Source organism: Neovison vison, chromosome 7 (assembly GCF_020171115.1).
Source record: "Neovison vison isolate M4711 chromosome 7, ASM_NN_V1, whole genome shotgun sequence".
Lineage (NCBI taxonomy): Eukaryota > Metazoa > Chordata > Mammalia > Carnivora > Mustelidae > Neogale > Neogale vison.
In genome coordinates, this window is record NC_058097.1 from 155527228 (window position 1) to 155548427 (window position 21200).

General features: G+C 38.8%; 1 protein-coding gene across 1 annotated transcript; it reads right to left on the minus strand.

Moving 5' to 3' along the window:
* Positions 1-224: 224 nt before the first annotated feature.
* Positions 225-18007, minus strand: ZNF214 (zinc finger protein 214). The gene is made up of 5 exons (XM_044258739.1): positions 17763-18007; positions 17313-17371; positions 16670-16758; positions 3293-3451; positions 225-2178 (listed from the first exon to the last, which is right to left on the minus strand). The coding sequence occupies exons 2-5, from the start codon at positions 17327-17329 to the stop codon at positions 494-496; spliced, it is 1950 nt and encodes a 649-aa protein (XP_044114674.1). The 5' UTR covers positions 17330-17371; positions 17763-18007; the 3' UTR covers positions 225-493.
* Between the last annotated feature and the right edge of the window lie 3193 nt (positions 18008-21200).

Here is a 21200-nt window from a genome sequence, read left to right on the forward strand (position 1 = left end):
TTATCTACCAGTTTGAGTTTGATGTTTTGTGTGTGTTCTTCTTGTGGCTTCCTAGGGACTTTACAGAGGAGTCAGAATGCTGTTTCAGAGCTAGCTAGCCAATTTGCATTTTAAAAAAAAGTAAATGTCTCAAAGTCAGTGAAAAGATAGAGTTGAATATACAGTGTGATTTCATTCACATGAAAATGCACACAAAAAAGGCTAGGACAAAACAGGATGAAGAGTTTTCTTCTTGAATCTTTCATATATTTTATAATGGATATGTATGATATAATAGAAAAAGTAAATATACTTTCATTTTAAATATATAGGCATCCTCCTAAGGATTTCTTCTTGAACCAAATGATTCTTAGTGGGAGTTGGGGGAAACTAGAAATGTTGCTTGGGATTATTTGGGTTTATTTATAGACTTTTCTTCCCCGCAGCATTTATTGGGCTGAATGTTAAGCTTTGATTAAAGTTGTTAACTAAGTAAATGTAATTATAAGGTTTCTCATGTGTTATTATTGTGAAGATGAGAATTTTTATCAAATCCCTTATAATACTCATGGCATTTATGAGGTTTCTCTCCTATGTGGACTCTTTGATGAATTCGAAGAGCTGAGCTATGACTGAAACCCTTGCCGCACTTAGTGCATTGATAAGGCTTCTCTCCTGTGTGGACTCTCTGATGAATGTGAAGATTAGAGCTGTGACTAAAGCCCTTTCCACAATCATCACATTTATAGGGTTTTTCTCCTGTGTGGACTCGCTGGTGAATGAGAAGGTGGGAACGCTGACTGAATCCCTTACCACACTGTTCACATTTATAGGGTTTCTCTCCAGTATGTACTCTTTGATGAGTATGAAGCTTTGAACTCTTGCTGAAGCCCTTCCCACATTCATGACAAGTATAGGGTTTCTCCCCAGTATGGACCCTCTGATGAATACGAAGATCAGAGCTATGACTAAAGTCCTTGCCACAGTTGTCACATTTATAAGGCTTCTCTCCTGTATGTACTCTCTGGTGAATTTGGAGATTTGAGCGCTGGGTAAAGCCCTTACCACAGTTATCACATTTATAGGACTTCTCTCCCGTGTGGACTAACTGATGAATCCGAAGATTTGAGCTCTGACTGAAGCCCTTGCCACACTCATCACACTTATATGGTTTCTCTCCTGTGTGGACTCTCTGATGAACATGAAGTACTGAACTCCGACTAAAACTCTTACCACACTGATCGCACTTAAAAGGCTTCTCTCCTAGGTGAAGTCTCTGGTGAATCTGAAGTAATGAATTTCTACTGAGGTCCTTATTACACTCAAGTTTATAAAGTTTCTCTTCTGTGTGGACTCTTTGATGACTGTGAAGACTAGAGATCTGACTGAAGCTCTTACCACACACGTGGCATATGTAAGAGACCTCCCCTGTGTAGGCCCTCTGATGAAAGTGGATACCTAAGCTTTGCCTGAAGTTACTGTCAACTTCATCACATCCATACAGCTTCTTACCTATGTGAATTCTTGGATGTCTGTATAGGTCTGATCTTTGAGAGAAGCATGCTGTGCTGATAGAGCATTGAAAGAACTTTTCTCCACATTGATTTCTCTTGTGGAGAACACACTGTGAGTTCCAATAATAAATTTCTTTACATTTATTACATCCACAGTTTTCCTCTTCCACAGAGTTTTTCAGTAGGTCATGTTGACATAGTTCCTCAGTGTACTCTGGAAGGGCTTCTACTGTTGGGACATAAGAATGCTTAACTATGAGTTTTTGTTCTTTTTCCACAGAGAGATTTTTCCTAGATATGCCAAGATGCCATCTGCTTCCTTGAAAACCATGTAAATCATTCACATAGATTTCTCTAGCATAGTCTTCATGGGTATGTTTTGTTTCTAAGGACTGCCAAGGTATAAACTTTGTATATTTTAAGTTCCTGGAACTTTTGCCTTTAAAAGTTAATTCACAGTTCCCATTCCATGGTACTTGGGTGGAGAGTATTAACCATTCCTGATGGTGGGAAAGATCTTGTTGCTTTAGGTCTTTCAAATCTATTCCTTGGACGGTTTCCACATAGTTTCTATTCTCATATATCTGAGTGCTGGCATTCCTCCAGCCTTGCCAGCAGGGAAGATTTTCATGTTTTAAGTATCTGAATCTTTCTTCTTGGGGTTTGTAGCTCTCTTTCCAGTTTCCTAGAATAAGCAGATAATCCATTGGTGAGATAAATGTGGTTTTTAAAAATTTCCAAGTATCTCAAGCATTGCCTTCCAGAATTACAGGAATAAATGTGTGGGTGGGAATGGGAAAGGATTATGCTTAGGCTGCTCCATATTTTGTCTGAAATTATGCATTTGTTCATTCATATATATATATTCATTCATTCACTTATTCAGACATGCTGTAGATGTATCTTGAGCATCTGGTACTTATCAAGTACTGTTAGAAATAAACAGGTAAGGCTGACTGTTTCATGGAAATCATCTTAACAACAGATTTAATTAGATTACTCTGTTTGGAGCATTATTTTAAGAAATAACATATTCTATTTTTTTGTTCTAGCAGAGTGTGACCAGTTGTGTGAAAAAATGGCTGCATTAACTCTGTACTTCTGGGTGTTCCCCTTTCATGCTGACTTTAGCTTGGCTATACAATTTGTTTTAATGGGACGATAGCAAAAGTGATACAAACAGAGATTTGAAAGTGCTTGCGTACTTAGAACTTGCCCTCTTTTTGCTAGTTTTGAAAATTCTATGACCACCACCATGAAAACAAGCCTGGGCTAGCCTGCTTGAAGAGCGACATATGGTCAACACATTCCCATTATCCCCACTGCTACCAACCAACTCCCAGACATCTAAGTCTGACTGTCCAGCCTCATCACAGACCATCCAGCCCCAATCAGATCACTCTGTGATAGAAGATCCATCTAACAATTAGAATCATGAAAAATAATGTTTGAGTCACTAAGTTTGGGGTAGAGTTTGTTATATAGCAAAAGCTAACTTGTATAAATAGTATGAAGAGAGAACAAATTTAGGACCACACAAAATTGATGTGTAGAGGTCAGCATTTTAAGTGTAATCCAGAAAATGAATAAGAATAAAAATCACAAATACCTATTAATTACATAGCCTAGGTGTCTTGGGAGATGTCTTGCTCTACCTTCTGTCATCTGATTTATGACCCATTTCTGAGGGTCATATTCCTTCTATCTCAATACAATACCTAGATAAAGAACCAAAATACTCAACAAAACTGGTTCCAGAAGATACTAATTCTGTTAGCTAAGAGCTGGGATAACTTTACCTACTGACATGACATTTGTGTAGTTCTCCCACATGACCTCTCTATAGAGCTTTTTTTGAGAAGAATCCAGGAATTTCCATTCCTCCCAAGTAAAAATAACAGTCACATCTTCAAATGTTACTGCCATCTGGTCAAAGATCAGGTTTTCCAAGAAGAGACCTAAGGGAAAAGACAGACAAGGAAACAGCCATTCAGCAGGTAACATAAATGATAAATGAAATCAAAAAAGAAAGAATTTCAGTAATGAAGAAAAATAAATAAGAGGAGACTTAATAATAGGAATGGCTAAATAATGTATCTAGTCACTGAAGCCCATCACAGTCATAAGAAACATATAATAGCATCTGCCTGCTAACCACTGGGCTAAGGACTTCACATATATTTCATAATCCTCACAGCAACCCTCTCTTATAGATACTATTATTATCCCAATTTTTAAAAAATGAGTAAGTAATGGTTGAAAAAGATTAAGTCAATTGATCCCCCAACTCTTTTTATTCTGGAAATGTTAATCTTCCTGCTCCAATCTGGGCTGGCTGTTCTTTAGTGCTCCATTTTCAAGATCATATACTTCTTTTTCCCTTTTGTGATTTACTCCATTAATTGGGAGGTATATGCCCAAATGAGCTCAGTCAAGCTTATGAATGCTAATTCCGTCGCCACTGGGAAAAAAAAAAAAAAAAAAAAAGGTGAGAAACAAGCTAAAGTTTTCTTCAGGACACACAATTGGTTTAAAGGAGAATGTCCAAGCTTGCTTAGTGTCCTTATCACTCACAGGTGGCTGGATATCAAATTCAAGAGTGAAAAGAATTTTTCTCAGAATTGCTTCACTGTTTGTATGCATTCATTGTTGTTTCTAAGACCTTTTTTTCTTTAATTCTCATTCCTTTGTGAGCAACTTTTTCTTTGCTCTCTGTAAATATTTTAGGGTCCTCTTTTGACTGGTTCTCTGCCTCCAATGGTATGGATGCATCTTCAGCTTCTCTGAAGTTCAAAGGGTTTATCAAATCCTTCTTGTGCTTATTCCCCTATGGAGCATTCCAGGATGTAAAGTCTTTAGCCCTATGAGGTTCTTACCACTGTTCTGCCTCTTGCTTTCCAAGTTGTTTGTGTGTGTGTGTGTGTGTGTGTGTGTGTGTGTGTGTTTTAGGAAGTTAGTTATTTTAGTAGTATTTAGTAGTTTATTTATGCATTGAGAGAGCGTACACACAGGGATTTGTGGGGATGCAGAGTAAAAGGGAGAGAAAATTCCAAGACTCCAGACTGAGTGTGGAGCCTGAGGTGAGAGGCTAGATCCCACCACCCCAAGATCATGACCTGAGCTGAAATCAACAGCCCGATGCCCAACTGCCTGAGGCACCCAGGCACCCCTTCCAAGTTTTTGTTCAAATTCCTTACTTGCTGATGGCTCCTTACTTCATCACTGAAGATTCAGACAGTTTTTAGTTTCTTATTACCATCATGAAGTTTTAGAAAAAAGAGATAAATATATGTATTCAAACTGCCCCAAAATCATTCTTTTAGTGGAGAGAACACCTCATAAATAGGTTATTTGACAAACTGATTTCATTTTTTGATGACATTCTCAATTCTAAAGCTCAATTAAGAATGTTTAGTAAATACTAAATAATACTAAATACTAAATAATAAAGGAAATCAGTAGATTTCATGGAGGAAAACTAGAATATCATGACTACCAAATCATTATAATCATAGCAGTTAAAAATGATCAAGAAGTTATGTGAAAAGGGCTGTTATTTATTATCACAATAATCCTCTAAGGTATAATTATCAATACTAAAGGAATAAGGAAACCAACACTTAGCAAGATTAAGTAACTTGGACAAGGTCATGCATTTACAAAATAGTGGCCTACCTACTAAATCAAGTCAGAGAAGTCAAAAACAACTTGGTAAAGGATTGTAAATCAAGATTTCCATGTTTATCCCTATTGTGTTAGCAAAAGGACAACAGGAAGATGTACTGAAATATTCAAGGATTCAAAATATACCACCCACATACTGCTTTCCAAATAAACTACATGAAAATCCATGTGTAAACAATGAAGTACTAACCAAAATGACAATTCAAGAAGGAGAAAATTCAATGCTATTTTTAAATGTTTATAAATGTTAAAAATTCAGAATATCATGTCTATTTTAACACATACAAATGAAATTATAAATAAAATCAGAAAAGAAAAATGGGATGTTTAGATTCCCAGATGACAAGACTGAAAACTGGAGTCAGAACAGAAAATAAATGAACTCACTGGTTCCTTATTTTGTAAAAAGTACAGAAAAAATAAAACTCAGCCTGTTGTTACTGGCTTTGTTATTTTTTAAATATTTAAGAATTTCTTTAAAAGTTATACTAGAGGGGCACCTTTGTGGTTCAATCAGTTAAGTGGCTAACTCTTGATTTCAGCTCAGGTCATGACCCCTGGGTCCTGGGATGAAGCCCTACCTCAGGCTACATGCTCAGTGAGGAGCCAGCTTGAGGATTCTCTCCTCCAACCCTTTCCCTCTCTCTTTCCTTCTACCTGTCCCCTTGCTCGTGTGTGTTCTCTCTCTCTCAAATAAATAAATCTTAAAATATATACTAGAGATTGAGTCCAGTTGCTCTCCCAAAAATAAATTCATAAAATTTTAAAATAATTCTGAAGTAATATAAGTAAAAACTGAAAGCCTACCCTCCCCCAAATAACTTGAGAAGTAACCAGGATAGTTCTTACTGTCCTTTCTGACTATTTTTCATGCATATCCACAAACATACATACCCCACTGACATTTTTTTCTTAACTAAGACATGATAATTCTGGTTTGCATTTTTCACATAATATATAATGTACAACTTCACATTTCAGTACATATGTCTATTTTATTTGTGGTGGTTTTAAAATACATCCACAAATTATTTGATTCCCTTCCCTTCAAGAGGTGTAGCCAGTTCCCCACCCTTCAAGCATGGGCTAGACTTAAGGATTCACTTCTAAGGAATTTTATATAAAAAACAGAAGGGGAAGAAGTAATGCTGTGCAACTTTCAAAACTAGCTCTTAAAGGCACTGAAGCTTCCACCTCGCCCATTTTCTTAGATCACTCTCTTTTGGAGAAACTGCCTTCCATGTGGTAAGAATACTTAGGAGTCCTGTGAAGACACCATGTGGCAAGGAACTGAGGCCTTTTGTCCTCTGAGAAATGAGGCATCCTGCCAACAGTCACATGAGTGAAGCATCTTAGCAGAGGATTCTCCAGCCCCCTGAAGCCTGCCAGTATCTGCAGTCCGGCTGACAGCTTGACTGCAGCCTCATGAGAGACCCTGAGCTAGAACCACACAGCTACACTGCTCCCAGCTTCCTGGGAGATAATGAGATATTATTATGAGTGACATAATAAATTTGTGTTATTTTATTAAACTAAATGTAACTTACTATGCAATAAATATTGTTCTAGCAAACATTCTATTAGAGTCTAATTACTATTACAAATTGTTTTAGAAAACAGAAAGTGAAAGCTTGCTAGCTATGTGGCTAGTGTAATCTTGACTCCAAGACCAGATAAAGACAATACCAAAAAGTTAGAATATAATCCCATTTGTAAATTTTAAAAATCTATAATAATCCTAAATAAAACATTAGATAATTGAATTCAGAAGTACTTTAAAATATGAATCATGGTCAAGCATCATTATAGGAAGGAAGGACAGTTCATTAAGAGAAAATCTATCAATATTATTTATTAATAGACTACGGAAGAAAACCATAAGAGAAATCAAGTGATAAAGTTCATAATGTTCAACACTTTATATGGTCTTTTTTTTTAACTATTTTATTTATCTTTATTTATTTGAGAGAGAGAGAGAGAGCATGAGAGGGGAGAAGGCCAGAGGGAGAAACAGACTTCTCAAGGAGCTGGGAGCCTGATGCGGGACTCGTGACGTGAGCTGAAGGCAGTCACTTAACCAACTAAACCACCCAGGTGCCCCCCTTTATATGGTCTTTAAAAACTTTTAGCAAAGTAGGAATAAAAACCCCTCTTAATTGGTAAAGGTTACATATTAGGAACCTATATCAAACATTAAACTGAATGGACAAACTTTGTGTTTCTTTTATTATGGTAAACAAGTTAAGAGTGATTCCAGTCACCACTGCTTTCAACATAGTATCAAAGGTCTGATAAACTCTGTAAGAAAATGAAACGAGGCATAAGGATTAGAAGTAAATCAAAAAATGTAACTATTTGCATATACTATGGCAATCTACCTAGAAAAACCAAGAGTACATAGATAAACCTTAGAGCTCAGTAAAATTACCAGATACAATAAAGCGTAACAACCACTAGAAAATGGGGGACACCATTCACTAAAAGCAAAACAAAAACCAAAAAAACCACTATCTTAACCAAGAATATACAGAACTCTTGGAAGATAATATTTAAATTCGAGTACGCAGAAAGAAGACTTAAATAAAAGGAAAGGCGTACTTCCATGTTCTTGGATGGGTTGAATTAAATTCAGTATACCACCCCATCAAATTCCAACTGGATTTTTTTGAGGAACACAATATACTTTTCCCCTAAAATTTACAGGGAAAGAAAAGAAGAATATAATATAGAGACTTAAGTAAACCAAGCAGGAAGACTTGCGCTGCCAAACAGTGACACACCGCCAAACTACAACAGTAAAATCATAACTGACAAATAAACCAGTAGAACAGCATGGAAGATTCAGACTGTGCTTGTTTATATACGACACATTAATAATGAAGATGGCATTAAAAATAAAAGCTAAGAATGGATTATTTACTAAATGGTGTTGTGAAAACTTGAGTAACTATATGAGAAAAAATAAAAGTGGATTCCAAATTAGTATCCTATACAATGTAGACACTAGATGGATTAAACACTTAAAGTGGGGGGCACCTGGGTATTTGGCATCTGCCTTCAGCTCAGGTCATGATCCCAGAGTCCTGGGGTAGAGCCCCACATCAGGATCCCTGCTCAGCAGGGAGCCTGCTTCTCCCTCTCCCTCTCCCTCTGCCTACTGCTCCGCCTGATTGTGCTGTTTCCCAAATAAATAAAATACTATTTTTAAAAGGGAAAGGTATAGAGTAAACAAAAGAACATGGAGCTGAAAAACATTTACCATTCTGAAATGAATCCAGGTGCCGGTTTGTTGGAAGAAAAATAGATATATTACCAGCTAGCTAACCAATGGGGAAAAAAGGAGTGAGCATAAGTATAAAAAAAAGTTAGAACTGACATTAGGGAAATGGCAACAGGTAAAAATTCAACTGAATGTTACGTGGGCACTTTCCACAGCTCTTGAAAAATAAATCTTAATAGGAAGGTTTTTTATTCCCCTAGAAAACCACTCAATATGTCATAAAGAGAAAAAACCTGAACTGGCCAGTTTTATGAAAGAAATTATTAAAGAACTATAACCTTCAAAAATAACCAACCCAAAGATTTTCTTACATAAATTCTTTCAAATTTGCAAGGAAAAGACTTGGAGTTATTAAATTGTTCCAAACATATAGAAAAACTATCAAAATCTTTAAAACATCCAGGAAAACACTGAGACAGTAAAAGTCAGAAAACTATATATCTATAACTATATTATTAATGAATACTGGCACAAACTTTAAGAGTAAATAAAGAAAAATATAAAGCTAATAAAATCCAGCAACACCTATATTTATACTGTCACAGAACTAATTACTCCAAAATGTGGTGGCTTCACACAAAAATAATTATTTTTCACAATTTCTCAGGGTAAGAAATTCAGAAATGGCCTGGCCAGTTCTAGCTCAGATCCCTCATGAGATTGTTGAGTACTGGCTTGAGTGGGCTGGAGGATTCACTTCCAGGGTGGCTCATTCACATGGCTGGTAGGCTGGTTGTGACTGTTGATGGAAGTTATCCATTTCTTTGCACTTGGTTATGTGGCCAGGGCTACCTCTCAACATGGAGGCAAGCAAAAGCTGTATCCTTTCTATGACTTAGCTTTGGAAGTCACATAGCATCACTTACACTGTACTCCACTAGTTGAGGTTATCACAAACCCCAGTCAGATTTGAGAAGTGGGGACATAGATCCTATTTTTTGGTGGGAAGATTAAGTCACATTGTAAGACAAGCATTAAGAGTCAGATATGTTATAGGTATGGCCATCTTTGGAAAATGCAAATGCAATCTGCCACAATACACCAAAGCATATTATAGCATGATGGAGTGGTGGTTTATTCCAAAAGGTAAAGAAAGATCCAAATGAAGAAATCCATTAACTATAAACTGTCATAATAATGTCAAATAAGAAAAGCTATATATTTTAATCACTGCCAAAAAAGTACTTCTTAAAATGCAACATGGGTCCTTCATTTAAAACTACAAACAAAGCAAGTTAGCAAAACAAAGACATGCAACCATATCTCAAATCCAAAGGTAAGACATTAAAAGCATTCCCGTTAAGACTGGAAACTCAACAAAGATACTGCAAATTCACTATTTTTAAACCACTAATGAAAGCACTTGACAATACAAGTAGACAATTATAAAGGGTATGGTTGTACATAAGAAACCCAAGAAAACCAACTGAAAATCATTAGTAATTATAAGCAAAGTAAATGTCCCAGAAATTTTTTTAAAAATATTTTATTTATTTATTTGACAGACAGAAATCACAAGTAGGCGAGAGAGGCAGATAGAGAGGGAGCGGGAAGCAGGCTCCCTACTGAGCAGAGAGCCCGATGCGAGCCTCAATCCCATGACGCTGAGATCATGACCTGAGCCGAAGGCAGAGGTTTTAAACCACTGAGCCACCCAGGCATTCAATGTCCCAGAAATTTTAATACTAGATTTGTACCCTAGAGAAACTTACACACGTATACCAGAAGATATGTACAATAACATTTTCAGCATAACTGCTGTAATAACAAAACACTAGGGGCGCCTGGGTGGCTCAGTGGGTTAAGCCTCTGCCTTCAGCTTGGGTCATGATCCCAGGGTCCTGGGATCGAGCACCGCATCCGGGTCTCTGCTAGGCAGGGAGCCTGCTTCCTCCCCGCCCCCGCCTGCCTCTCTGCCTACTTGTGATCTCTGTCTGTCAAATAAATAAATAAAATCTTTAAAAAAAAATAATGAAACACTAGAAGCAATACAAAAGGCCCAACAACAGGATGGATAAATAAGTTTTTTGTCATTCTGTGAAACAATACATAGCTGTGAAAAAAAGCTATAGGTACATACAAAAAAGCTATAGCTACATTTGTATAGCTACAAATCAAGAAGCCAATCACAGTGATTCCATTTATATAAAACTAAGGAATAATAAACATTTAAGATAGCAGTTGCCTCTTTAGGAAAAGGAGGGAATGAAATTATGGGGTCAGCAGGGGGGTGCTTTTCAAAATATTTGGTGGTCTAGAGGGTAGGTGCTCATGTTATTTTAAATTATACATAATATTTTAGTATATTCTTTTGCATGCATGTAATGTATCACAAGTTCAAATTAACCGACCATGTAAAATACAATTAACGTAATTTAAAAAGTTCAGGCATATACTCATTAAAAGGTATTTTAACTGACTGAACCACCCAGGAGCCACTTTTAAAAGGTATTTTTAAAATGACATGTACAGGGGTGCCCACATGGCTCAGTCAGGGTTAAACGTCTGCCTTTGGCTTGGGTCATGATCTCAGGGTCCTGGGATAGAGCCCTGCATCAGGCTCCCTGCTCAGCGGGGAGTCTGCTTTTCCCTTGCCCCCCACCCATGCTAGCTCGCTCTCTCAAATAAATAAAAATAAATAAACTTTTAAAATAACATTTACAATAGCAACTAAAAAATATACATTCTGGGGCACCTGGGAGGCTCAGATGGTTGCAAGTCTGCCTTCAGCTCAGGTCATGATCTCAAGGTCCTGGGATTGAGCCTCACATTAGGCTCCCAGGTCAGTGGGGTATCTGTTTCTCCCTCCCCCTCTGCCTCTCCCCCTCCTTGTACCTCTCTGCCTTTTTCTCAAATAAATGAATAAATCTTTAAATCTATTTTTAAATCTTTAAATATATATATTTATATATAAATATATATGTGTGTGTATATATAGAGAGAGAGAGATAGATTCCTACGTACTTAACAAAAACACTTAGAACACAGATAAATGTAGCTTTTGAATTTAGAAAACACTCCTCAATCTTTGGTAGGAAAAATAAACGTAATTTTGTTATCACTAAACTGACTTACATTTTCAAAGATACAACAGGTTTGGCGGAGGGTATTTTCAAGTACTTTTGTGAGAAAAAGGAAAAGTGTTAAAAAGAAATAACACGAGGAGACTAACCCAATGGTATATTAAAACTCTGTAGCTCTTAAAAAAAAGAACTCTGTAGCTCTAATTATAACACCATGTGGCTGACACATGAAATAGAGAAATAGAGAAGATCAATATAAAAGAATAGAAATCTGAAAGTGGACCTAAATATAGCAGTGAATTCTAAACATGGTAAAGGTAATAGTAAATTTGTGAGGACAAGATAGCTTATATAATTAATGATGCTGGAACATCTGACTAGCCATTGTCCAAAAAAAAAGAAAAAAAAAAAGGCTAGATTCCCTGCCTCAATTCTTATGTCTTAGTTGACTAGAGAGAGTTATATCAGATATGCATTATATTTTAACAATACATAATAGCAATCATTGTTAGTGATTCTTTTTGTCAGGCACTGTGCTGGTTTTTACATGTTTGCATCTTAACCCTAGAAAGTTCTATTTCCCCACTTCAGAATTGAGAAACTGGTTACGTAATGCAGTCTAGTTCACATAACTCAGAAGTGTAGAAGCAATGAAACAAGGTTAGATAATGGGTCCAGAGCCTGTATTTTGACTATTAAGCTAGACTAAAAAAAATACTGAAAAGTTAATATATTCGGCTCAGTTAATATTCAGTTATATTCAGTTAATATTCAGTTAATATAATCTAAAACTTATTACAAGAAACTTTTAATTTTTTTTCTTCCCACAATGAGCCATCTTCCTTTTCTTTATTCCTAAATGTGGAAAAAGAAAGGTTAAATTCGGGACGCCTGGGTGGCTCAGTTGGTTGGACGACTGCCTTCGGCTCAGGGCGTGATCCTGGAGTCCCGGGATCGAGTCCCACATCAGGCTCCCAGCTCCATGGGGAGTCTGCTTCACTCTCTGACCTTCTCCTCGCTCATGCTCTCTCTCACTGTCTCTCTCTCCCAAATAAATAAATAAATAATCTTATTAAAAAAAAAAAAAAAGAAAGGTTAAATTCCTCTGCATTGCCCATTAAGCATACTACATATAAAGGAACAAAATTAAATACACTTGGATAGCAGTATATGAATTGAGAGATGGCCCTCTGCCTGCTGCTCTGCCTACTTGTGCTCTCTCACTCTCTGTCAAATAAATAAAAAAAAAAAAAAAAAAAAAGAATTGAGAGATGGGTTCACAAAACAGGACAGCCCCAAAAGTGGTCTGTATATACATTTGTGTATGTGTGTGCGTATGTTAAAAAAATTTAGTAATTTGATATATAAATACGTAGCACCACAATCAATGGAGAAAGTAAATGCTACTAGAAAAATAAGTGGGAGGAAAAATGTTTCACTTCTGTCATTTCTCACATCAAAATAAATATATGATAGGTTTCAGAGTTAAACTTTTAAAATATTTGAAACTGTAAAAAACAACTGAGAAAAGGAAAGTCATTATGTAATATGTTTGGGGGTGAAGAAGAGCTCCCAAAGCATAATACTATATAAATAAAAAGAAATAAGATTTCGCTTTATACAAATGTGAAACTCATATAAACAAAGAAGTCCTTAAAAGCAAAAGGCAAGCAACTAGAGAAATACAGCCTTTAACAAATGGTTTATATCTTTTATATACAAGGAGAATCTTTTATCAAATAGAAACAAAAAATTTAGTAGGAAAAAAAGTAATGCATATCAAGAGACATACAATACTTATGTCAAAGAAGGAATGCAAATGACCAGTAAATGTATGTAAAAAATGGTCAACCTTACTAAAGATTAAAGGGATGCAATTCAAGGCAAAATCTTAAAGATAATACTCAAAGGTGGTAAAGGTTCTGAAAGATAGTATCTTTCCTCAAATGGTTATAAAAGTTCATGTGGTATTTCTAAAAAAAAAAGAACTTAAGTTTTTCAAAAGTCTAAAACATGTTTATATTCCTTAACTCTGTTATCCTGTTTCTCAGAGCATAACTTGAGGATATGAAGAGATACACTAAATAAATTATGCATAAGAATATTTTTTAAAAATTTTAAAGATTATTTATTTGACAGAGAGAGAGCATAAGCAGGGGGAATGGCAGGCAAAGGGAGAGGGAGAAGTAGGCTCCCTGCTGAGCTAGGAGCCCAGTAAGGGACTCAATCCCATGACCCTGGGATCATGACCTGAGCTGAAGGCAGATGATTAACTGACTTAACTAAGCCATCCAGGCGCCCTAAAAATATTTAATAGAAAACTTTATGACAGCAAAATATTGAAAATTACTTAAGTTTTTTCCCCCAAAAAGAAGATTAATATAAAGTACATATGGCTGGAATAAAGCCCATATATCTGGAATGGAATGATACATAATTTGAATGGAATACTAAATAGTCATTAAAACTTGGACTACTAGGGCGCCTGGGTGGCTCAGTGGGTTAAAACCTCAGGTCATGATCCCAGGGTCCTGGGATGGAGCCTGGCATCAGGCTCTCTGCTCAGCAAAGAGCCTGCTTCTTCCTCTCTCTGCCTGCCTCTCTGCCTACTTGTGATTTCTGTCTGTGATATAAATAAATAAAATCTTAAAAAAAAAAAATTGGGCTACTGGGGCACCTGGGTGGCTCAGTGAGTTAAGCCTCTGCCTTCGGCTCAGGTCATGATCTCAGGGTCCTGGGATCGAGCCCCACATCTGGCTCTCTGCTTGATGGGGAGCCTGCTTCCCCCACCTCTCTGTGTGCTGCTCTGCCTACCTGTGATCTCTCTCTTAGTCAAATAAATAAATAAAATCTTAAAAATAAAAAAAAAACTCAGGCTACCAAAAAATATGTGGAAAAACTGTTAATTATATTTATATATAATATATATTTAACAATGAAAAAATTATACATATAAAAGCTATCCATACATTCAACGAATATTCAATGAGGGCTTACTATATGCTAGGCATAGTTCTATGAACTGGAAATGTTCTCTGCCCTCATGGAGCTTATTTATCATGTTCAAATTTTTTTAATATATAATCTCTCTAATGTGATAAAGGAATCCATCAAAATCCTTGAGGAGAACAGAGGCAGCAACACCTTCGACCTCAGCCGCAGCAACATCTTCCTAGGAACATCGCCAAAGGCAAGGGAAGCAAAGGCAAAAATGAACTTTTGGGATTTCATCAAGATCAAAAGCCTTTGCACAGCAAAGGACACAGTTAACAAAATCAAAAGACAACTGACAGAATGGGAGAAGATATTTGCAAACGACATATCAGATAAAGGACTAGTGTCCAAAATCTATAAAGAACTTAACTCAACACCCAAAGAACAAATAATCCAATCAAGAAATGGGCAGAGGACATGAACAGACATTTCTGCAAAGAAGACATCCAGATGGCCAACAGACACATGAAAAAGTGCTCCATATCACTCGGCATCAGGGAAATACAAATCAAAACCACAATGAGATATCCCCTCACACCAGTCAGAATGGCTAAAATCAACAAGTCAGGAAATGACAGATGCTGGCGAGGATGCGGAGAAAGGGGAACCCTCCTACACTGTTGGTGGGAATGCAAGCTGGTGCAACCACTCTGGAAAACAGCATGGAGGTTCCTCAAAATGTTGAAAATAGAACTGCCCTATGACCCAGCAATTGCACTACTGGGTATTTACCCTAAAGATAACAAACGTAGTGATCCAAAGGGGCACGTGCACCCGAATGTTTATAGCAGCAATGTCCACAATAGCCAAACTATGGAAAGAACCTAGATGTCCATCAACAGATGAATGGATCAAGAAGAGGTGGTATATATACACAATGGAATACTATGCAGCCATCAAAAGAAACGAAATCTTGCCATTTGCGACAACATGGATGGAACTAGAGCATATCATGCTTAGCGAAATAAGTCAAGCGGAGAAAGACAAATATCATATGATCTCCCTGATATGAGGAAGTGGTGATGCAACATGGGGGCTTAAGTGGGTAGGAGAAGAATCCATGAAACAAGATGGGATAGGGAGGGAGACAAACCATAAGTGACTCTTAATCTCACGAAACAAACTGTGGGTTGCTGGGGGGAGGGGGGTTGGGAGAAGGGGGGTAGGGTTATGGACATTGGGGAGGGTATGTGCTTTTGGGTAAATTGGAAGGGGAGGTGAACCACGAGAGACTATGGACTCTGAAAAACAATCTGAGGGGTTTGAAGTGGCGGGGGGGTGGGAGGTTGGGGTACCAGGTGGTGGGTATTATAGAGAGCACGGCTTGCATGGAGCACTGGGTGTGGTGAAAAAATAATGAATATTGTTTTTCTGAAAATAAATAAATTGGAAAAAAAAAAGATTTATTTATAAAAAATATATATATATATAATCTCTCTACATGCATATATGTTAGATTACCTATGTGTCTATATTTGTATGTATACATATCTGTATGTATATGTGTCTATACAGATTATGTATGTATATCAAATATTAGATAAAAGACTGTAAGTAAATAGATCCAAACATTGGTAATGGCTCCCTCTTTTGAAGTGCAGAAGACTGAGTGGTGCACAACAATAAGTAACCAATTAAACATCAACAGCCTTCTACAATGTGGCCTGACCTTATACATGCATATTTAAATGCTCTACAATTAGTTACGAGCTCAGTTTTCTTATTTTCCCCTCAATTCCTGCCTGAGACTAAATGATCATCTTCCTGTCTAGAATATCTTCCTATTCATGATTTTTCAAACCTGAGTTTCTGTTTCTTTTAAATGCCATTCATTGTGACACTGTTTAATGTATGATAACTTGAGAAATTATAATTAACCTCATATGGCTTACCTCCCCAATATTAAGAAAAGACATTCTTATATATTTCCCTATCTCAGAGGATCAAGAACAGTACATATTATACAACAGACCTGGATGACCTGCTGAATAAACAAGTAAATGTTGGAAAAAGAGACTGGGTGGGAGGCGGGTAAATGCTATGTACGAGTCTTGGAAGCTTCTCAGGCAAGTGAGGAATATTTTCTATTCTGTGTGGTCCATCCATCCCCACTGCTGCTCCCTCTTAACTCCCACCACCCATGGAGAATTCAGGGGGCATTTTATAAATGAGAAAAGGCAATCAATCCTACTCACCTGGGATCAGACTATGAGGAAAGTAGTGAACAATCCTTCCTCTTTCATGTTCCTCTTTTGGGGAAGGGTGGAGTTTTGAGGAGTCTGAGCTGAGGGAGAAGAAAGGAGGAATGAAAGTTTGGGCATATCCTGCAGTCCCCAAACTCACTACAATCCCCATATACTGTTCTGTTTCAAGGGCTAGATAGGAGAGTTATGAGAACTGGCACCAAGGACTTTATTTCTGAACCTTTAAAAACTTCAAAGGTACAATTTTAGTTTGGGCATGAAAACAGAATTTGATCTTACCAAGATCCCTCCAGGGATGCAGACGCTCTCCGTGTAATTTAACCGGGGTCCCAAGGCTTTCTTAGTTAATTATTAACAAGTATATAAAATAATAGAAATGCGACACTTAGTTTCTTTCTAAAAGTATTTTTCTTGTCTTGTTCAATCATCATTGTTAAGTAGAAAGATAGTTCCATTGCTTTTCTGTACTAATTACAATAGAAATACTGGATTTACTATCAGAGTATTAGAACCTTAAAGAAGGGTCCCAGATCTAGCATTCCAAGGACCTGATCAGTCTCAAGTCTATTACTAACCACTTGTAGAACCTGGAAAATGGTTTCTTCTAGACCTCCTAGGTCCTCACTTTCCTCACCTGTAAAATGGGGGCATGAGCCTTTGCTACCCCGGTTCTGCCTTGGTGATCACAGGTCCCTGGGGAAAATGATAAACAGTTAAGAGCCCTCTTTCTCTAGAGAGAAAAAGCAAAACAAAACAAAAACAAAAAACGATTCATGGACGTTTCAAGAGCAGCACAGGTTCGGGCTCCCCCAAGGCGGGCTGCCCGAGTGTTTTTGCATTCAGACACACAAACCGTGCTCTAGGAGCGGGATCTGACCGCGCCAGGGCCACGGGTCTGCGCGGCCTCCGCTTCTGCAGCGAAGACGCGCGCGGCCTCCGTCCCACTTCCAGACCCCCGACCCGAGCTCCGCCCCAACACTCCAACCCTGAGCACCCCGGCGCCGAGGTCCAAACTACCTCTGTCCTCCTCTCCCCTTCCCCATATTCGGTTTTAACTTCAGGAGTGCGGCCGTGAAGGACCCACCTACACTGGTGTCTTCGGGATTTCTAAGCCAGAGCCGCTTCTCGGCCCCTCACCCTCCCTTTTCTGCCACTCTTTCTTCAGCCACAGCTCTCCCCGCCCTTGTCCGCTTCTGGCTTGGTGCTCCCGAGAGTCCGCGTCACTTATGGAGCCTCTGAGGGGGATGGGACCGGCCAAAATTGACCGTCTATACAAACAATGGCCGCAGCCCCGCTAGATCGAAATGGAAGCCCCGGGTCTCAGCACAGACACTCGGACCATTTCCATGGAGACGAGAGGGGCGGGGCGGAAAGGAGAGCGCCGGAGAACGTGGCTCCTGATTGGCCGGAAGCCTCCGGGCGCAGTCCGGCTCTCAGCCGCCAGCTTGCCTGCCTGAAGACCTGTACCCTCCGCTCTCTGAGAAGAGGCTGGGGTGCAGCCACCCCAATGCTAACGAAGCTTTTAGGTCCCCTGGGAAAGGGACAGGGCTGGGGATTCTGGCCGGTCTCGGAGAATTCTGGGACCCGCAGAACCCCCGAGTGGGGACCCACCCACCCTCCCACGCACAGGAAACCTGGGGGGAAACCATTGCTGTCACTTCGCCTTTGCTGGCGAGGGATGTTTGAGCCCTTTGCGGGCGAGGGATGTTTGAGCCCGCTTTCCCACGCCTTTGGCGGAATAGGCCCCCCACTAGCTCTGGTCCTAGCATTGTCCCTAAACTGGAGTTTGGAGTCGCGCCGCCGGTAAGAGGACCTTTCAAATTCCAGGTTGCTGTTTCCGGGGACCCTCTTGGCTCCTGCTGTCTCGGTGGCGGGGTCGCGCTTTCCTCCTCTCCCTTTTCTTGCCAAGTACTGGACTTCTCTGGAGACTGCAGGCCGAGAGGAGAAAGACAAGGTGGGATCGAGGCGGCACCATAGGAAAGAGCCCCAGAAAGAGATCCAGCCACTTGCTCTTCTATTATCTTGTTCAGTGTTCTCTTAGGAAAATGTTTTCATTACCTTAAAGCACTTTTTCTCAAACTTAGGCTGGATCAGTAGTATTCGATTCTTAGGTAAGGAACACTTTTTTAGAGTAGTCTTTAAAAGCAAGAGACTCCTTGGATTCTATTCTGACAATACCACCCACTTATGATGTGATCTTGTCTGCATGACAGCCTTTTGGTGTAATCTTTAAAATAGGCACAATAATAGTAACTATTTTACAAGTTTGTTGTTAGAATTAACTGAGTTAATGTCCTCGAAATGTTTAAACCGGTCCTTGGCACACAGGAAGTTATATATATTAACTGTGTTTATAGTTCAATGTTTGGCAGAAGTAGGTGGTCCAGAGCCTACCCCTCTGGTCTCCACCAGGAAATGAACACCTGAATTTGTATGACTCCCAAGATCACATTTTGAAAATAACTGTGCGGACCCCTCCTGGCTTACACATTCAGAGTCCATATGGCACAGTGTTTAAAGAGAGGTTTTGCTTAAAAAAAAAAAAAGAAGAAGAAGAAGTTTTGCTGTCTAACAGAACTGACTTTAAAAATGGTTGTGTTAGGGGGCAACTTCATGGCTCAGTGGGTTAAAGCCTCTGCCTTCAGCTCAGGTCTTGATCCAATGGTCCTGGAATCGAGCCCCGAATCAGGGTCTCTGCTCAGCAGGGAGCCTGCTTCCTCCTCTCTCTCTGCCTGGCTCTCTGCCTACTTGTGATCTCTGCCTGTCAAATAAATAAATAAAATCTTTAAAAAAAAAAATGGTTGTGTTGGGGCGCCTGGGTGGCTCAGTCTGCCTTTGGCTCAGGTCATGATCCCAGGGTCCTGGGATCAAGCCTCGCATCTGGCTCTCTGCTCAGCGGGGAGTCTTCCTCCTTCTCTCTCTCCGTCTGCTTCTCTGCCTACTTGTGATCTCTCTCTCTGTCAAATAAATAAGCTCTTTAAAAAAAAATGGTTTTGTTACCCATTAGGTGATTTGGGGCAAGTTATTTAATCTTTTACCCGCACAGTTTTCTCATCTGTAAGATGAAGATTTTAGTATGGTTAAATTGCTCTAGTTAAGATCCTGAATGCACACGTTTTACAGAGAGAGCATGAGCAGGAGGGGCAGAGGGAGAGGGAGAGAGAATCTCAAGCAGACTCTGCACTGAACACAGAGCCTGATGTAGGGTTTGAGGTGGGACTCTTCATGGGGCTAGATCTCATGACCCTGAGATCATGATCTGAGTCAAACCAAGAGTCAGTATGCTTGCTTAACCCACTTCACCACCCAGACGTCCCTATAGTCTTATTTCTAAAATGTCTGTTAGTTGAGACTAACAGACTAAGCTATTGTATATCAGAGGATCTCAGATATGTGACCAGGCCCCCTGGATTTTAAGCTTTTTTTGAACTTACTCTGAGAAGGAAGTGGAACCAGAGTTTTGTTTTAAACAACTGGAATCTTTAAGGCCTTTCATCCAAACCAAATGTCTTCATCATGTTAAGGTTGGCATATACTGGGGAAAAATCAGAGCTTTTTCATATAAAAGATAGTGAATGGGTCTCCCATTTTATAAGGTCATTCACAGAAAAGTGCAATAAAAAAATAAAATAAATTTTAAAACTCTCTACTAAAGTTAGATGTGGATCATGGGGGAGAATTGTAATGAGCTCTTCTATTCCCTATGATTTCTGATGTCTGCTTCTCCTAAACCAGAGACCTGAGACTTACGGAGAGAAGTTCAGAGCACTGGTTTAGAAACCTGATGTTGGATCTCTCTCATGCCCTTCTTCATGGGCTAGATAAGAATGTGGAAAACAACATCAGAGTCTAGGTGTGCAGCCTTGAAAGTGGAGTTTCATGAAAAGAGCCTAGACTCTAGTTCTATGGAACCCTTAGGAGATCTGTATAAATTTACTGGGGTTCTTTGACTCCCAGGGGGCCAAGAAAAAGCTGAAGCTGACTGTCTCCTGTGCTGAGTCTGAGAGATTGTAAGTAGACTAGAAAGCAAGAGGGTTTTATCCAGGTGCCTCAGTAGGAAAATGGCAGGATTCATGCTTCTTACTCAATAGCCAGCTACCTTAAAGGTTGCCTTGCCTCTTTGTCTTCCCCTGTCTATGGGAGTACTACCACTTAAAATAGTCCATTCACCAGACTTGAACCTCAGTGAAATGACAAAACAAATATACAATACGTGTGTGTGTATAAATATATTTTCAGGGGCACCTGGGTGGCTAAGTGGGTTAAGGCCTCTGTCTTTGGCTCAGGTCATGATCCCAGGGTCCTGGGATTGAGCCCTGAATCGGGCTCTCTGCTCAGTAAGGAGCCTGCTTCCTCCACTCTCTCTCTGCCTGCCTCTCTGCCTACTTGTGATCTCTCTGTGTATGTCAAATAAATAAATAAAATCTTTAAAATAAATAAAATCTTTATATATATAAAGATTTAATTAATTTATTTATTTCTTATTTATTTATATATATACACTTTTAAAAATAGAAATTTA

Bases quoted from the DNA above. Each gene is read 5' to 3' on its own strand.
- ZNF214 (XM_044258739.1), bottom strand. The intron at 3,452-16,669 runs GTGAGTAGGATT...CTTTTCCCTTAG, and splicing joins TCCTCATAGTCTGATCCCAG to GTCTCTTCTTGGAAAACCTG. The intron at 2,179-3,292 runs GTAAAGTTATCC...TGCTTATTCTAG, and splicing joins CACAAATGTCATGTCAGTAG to GAAACTGGAAAGAGAGCTAC.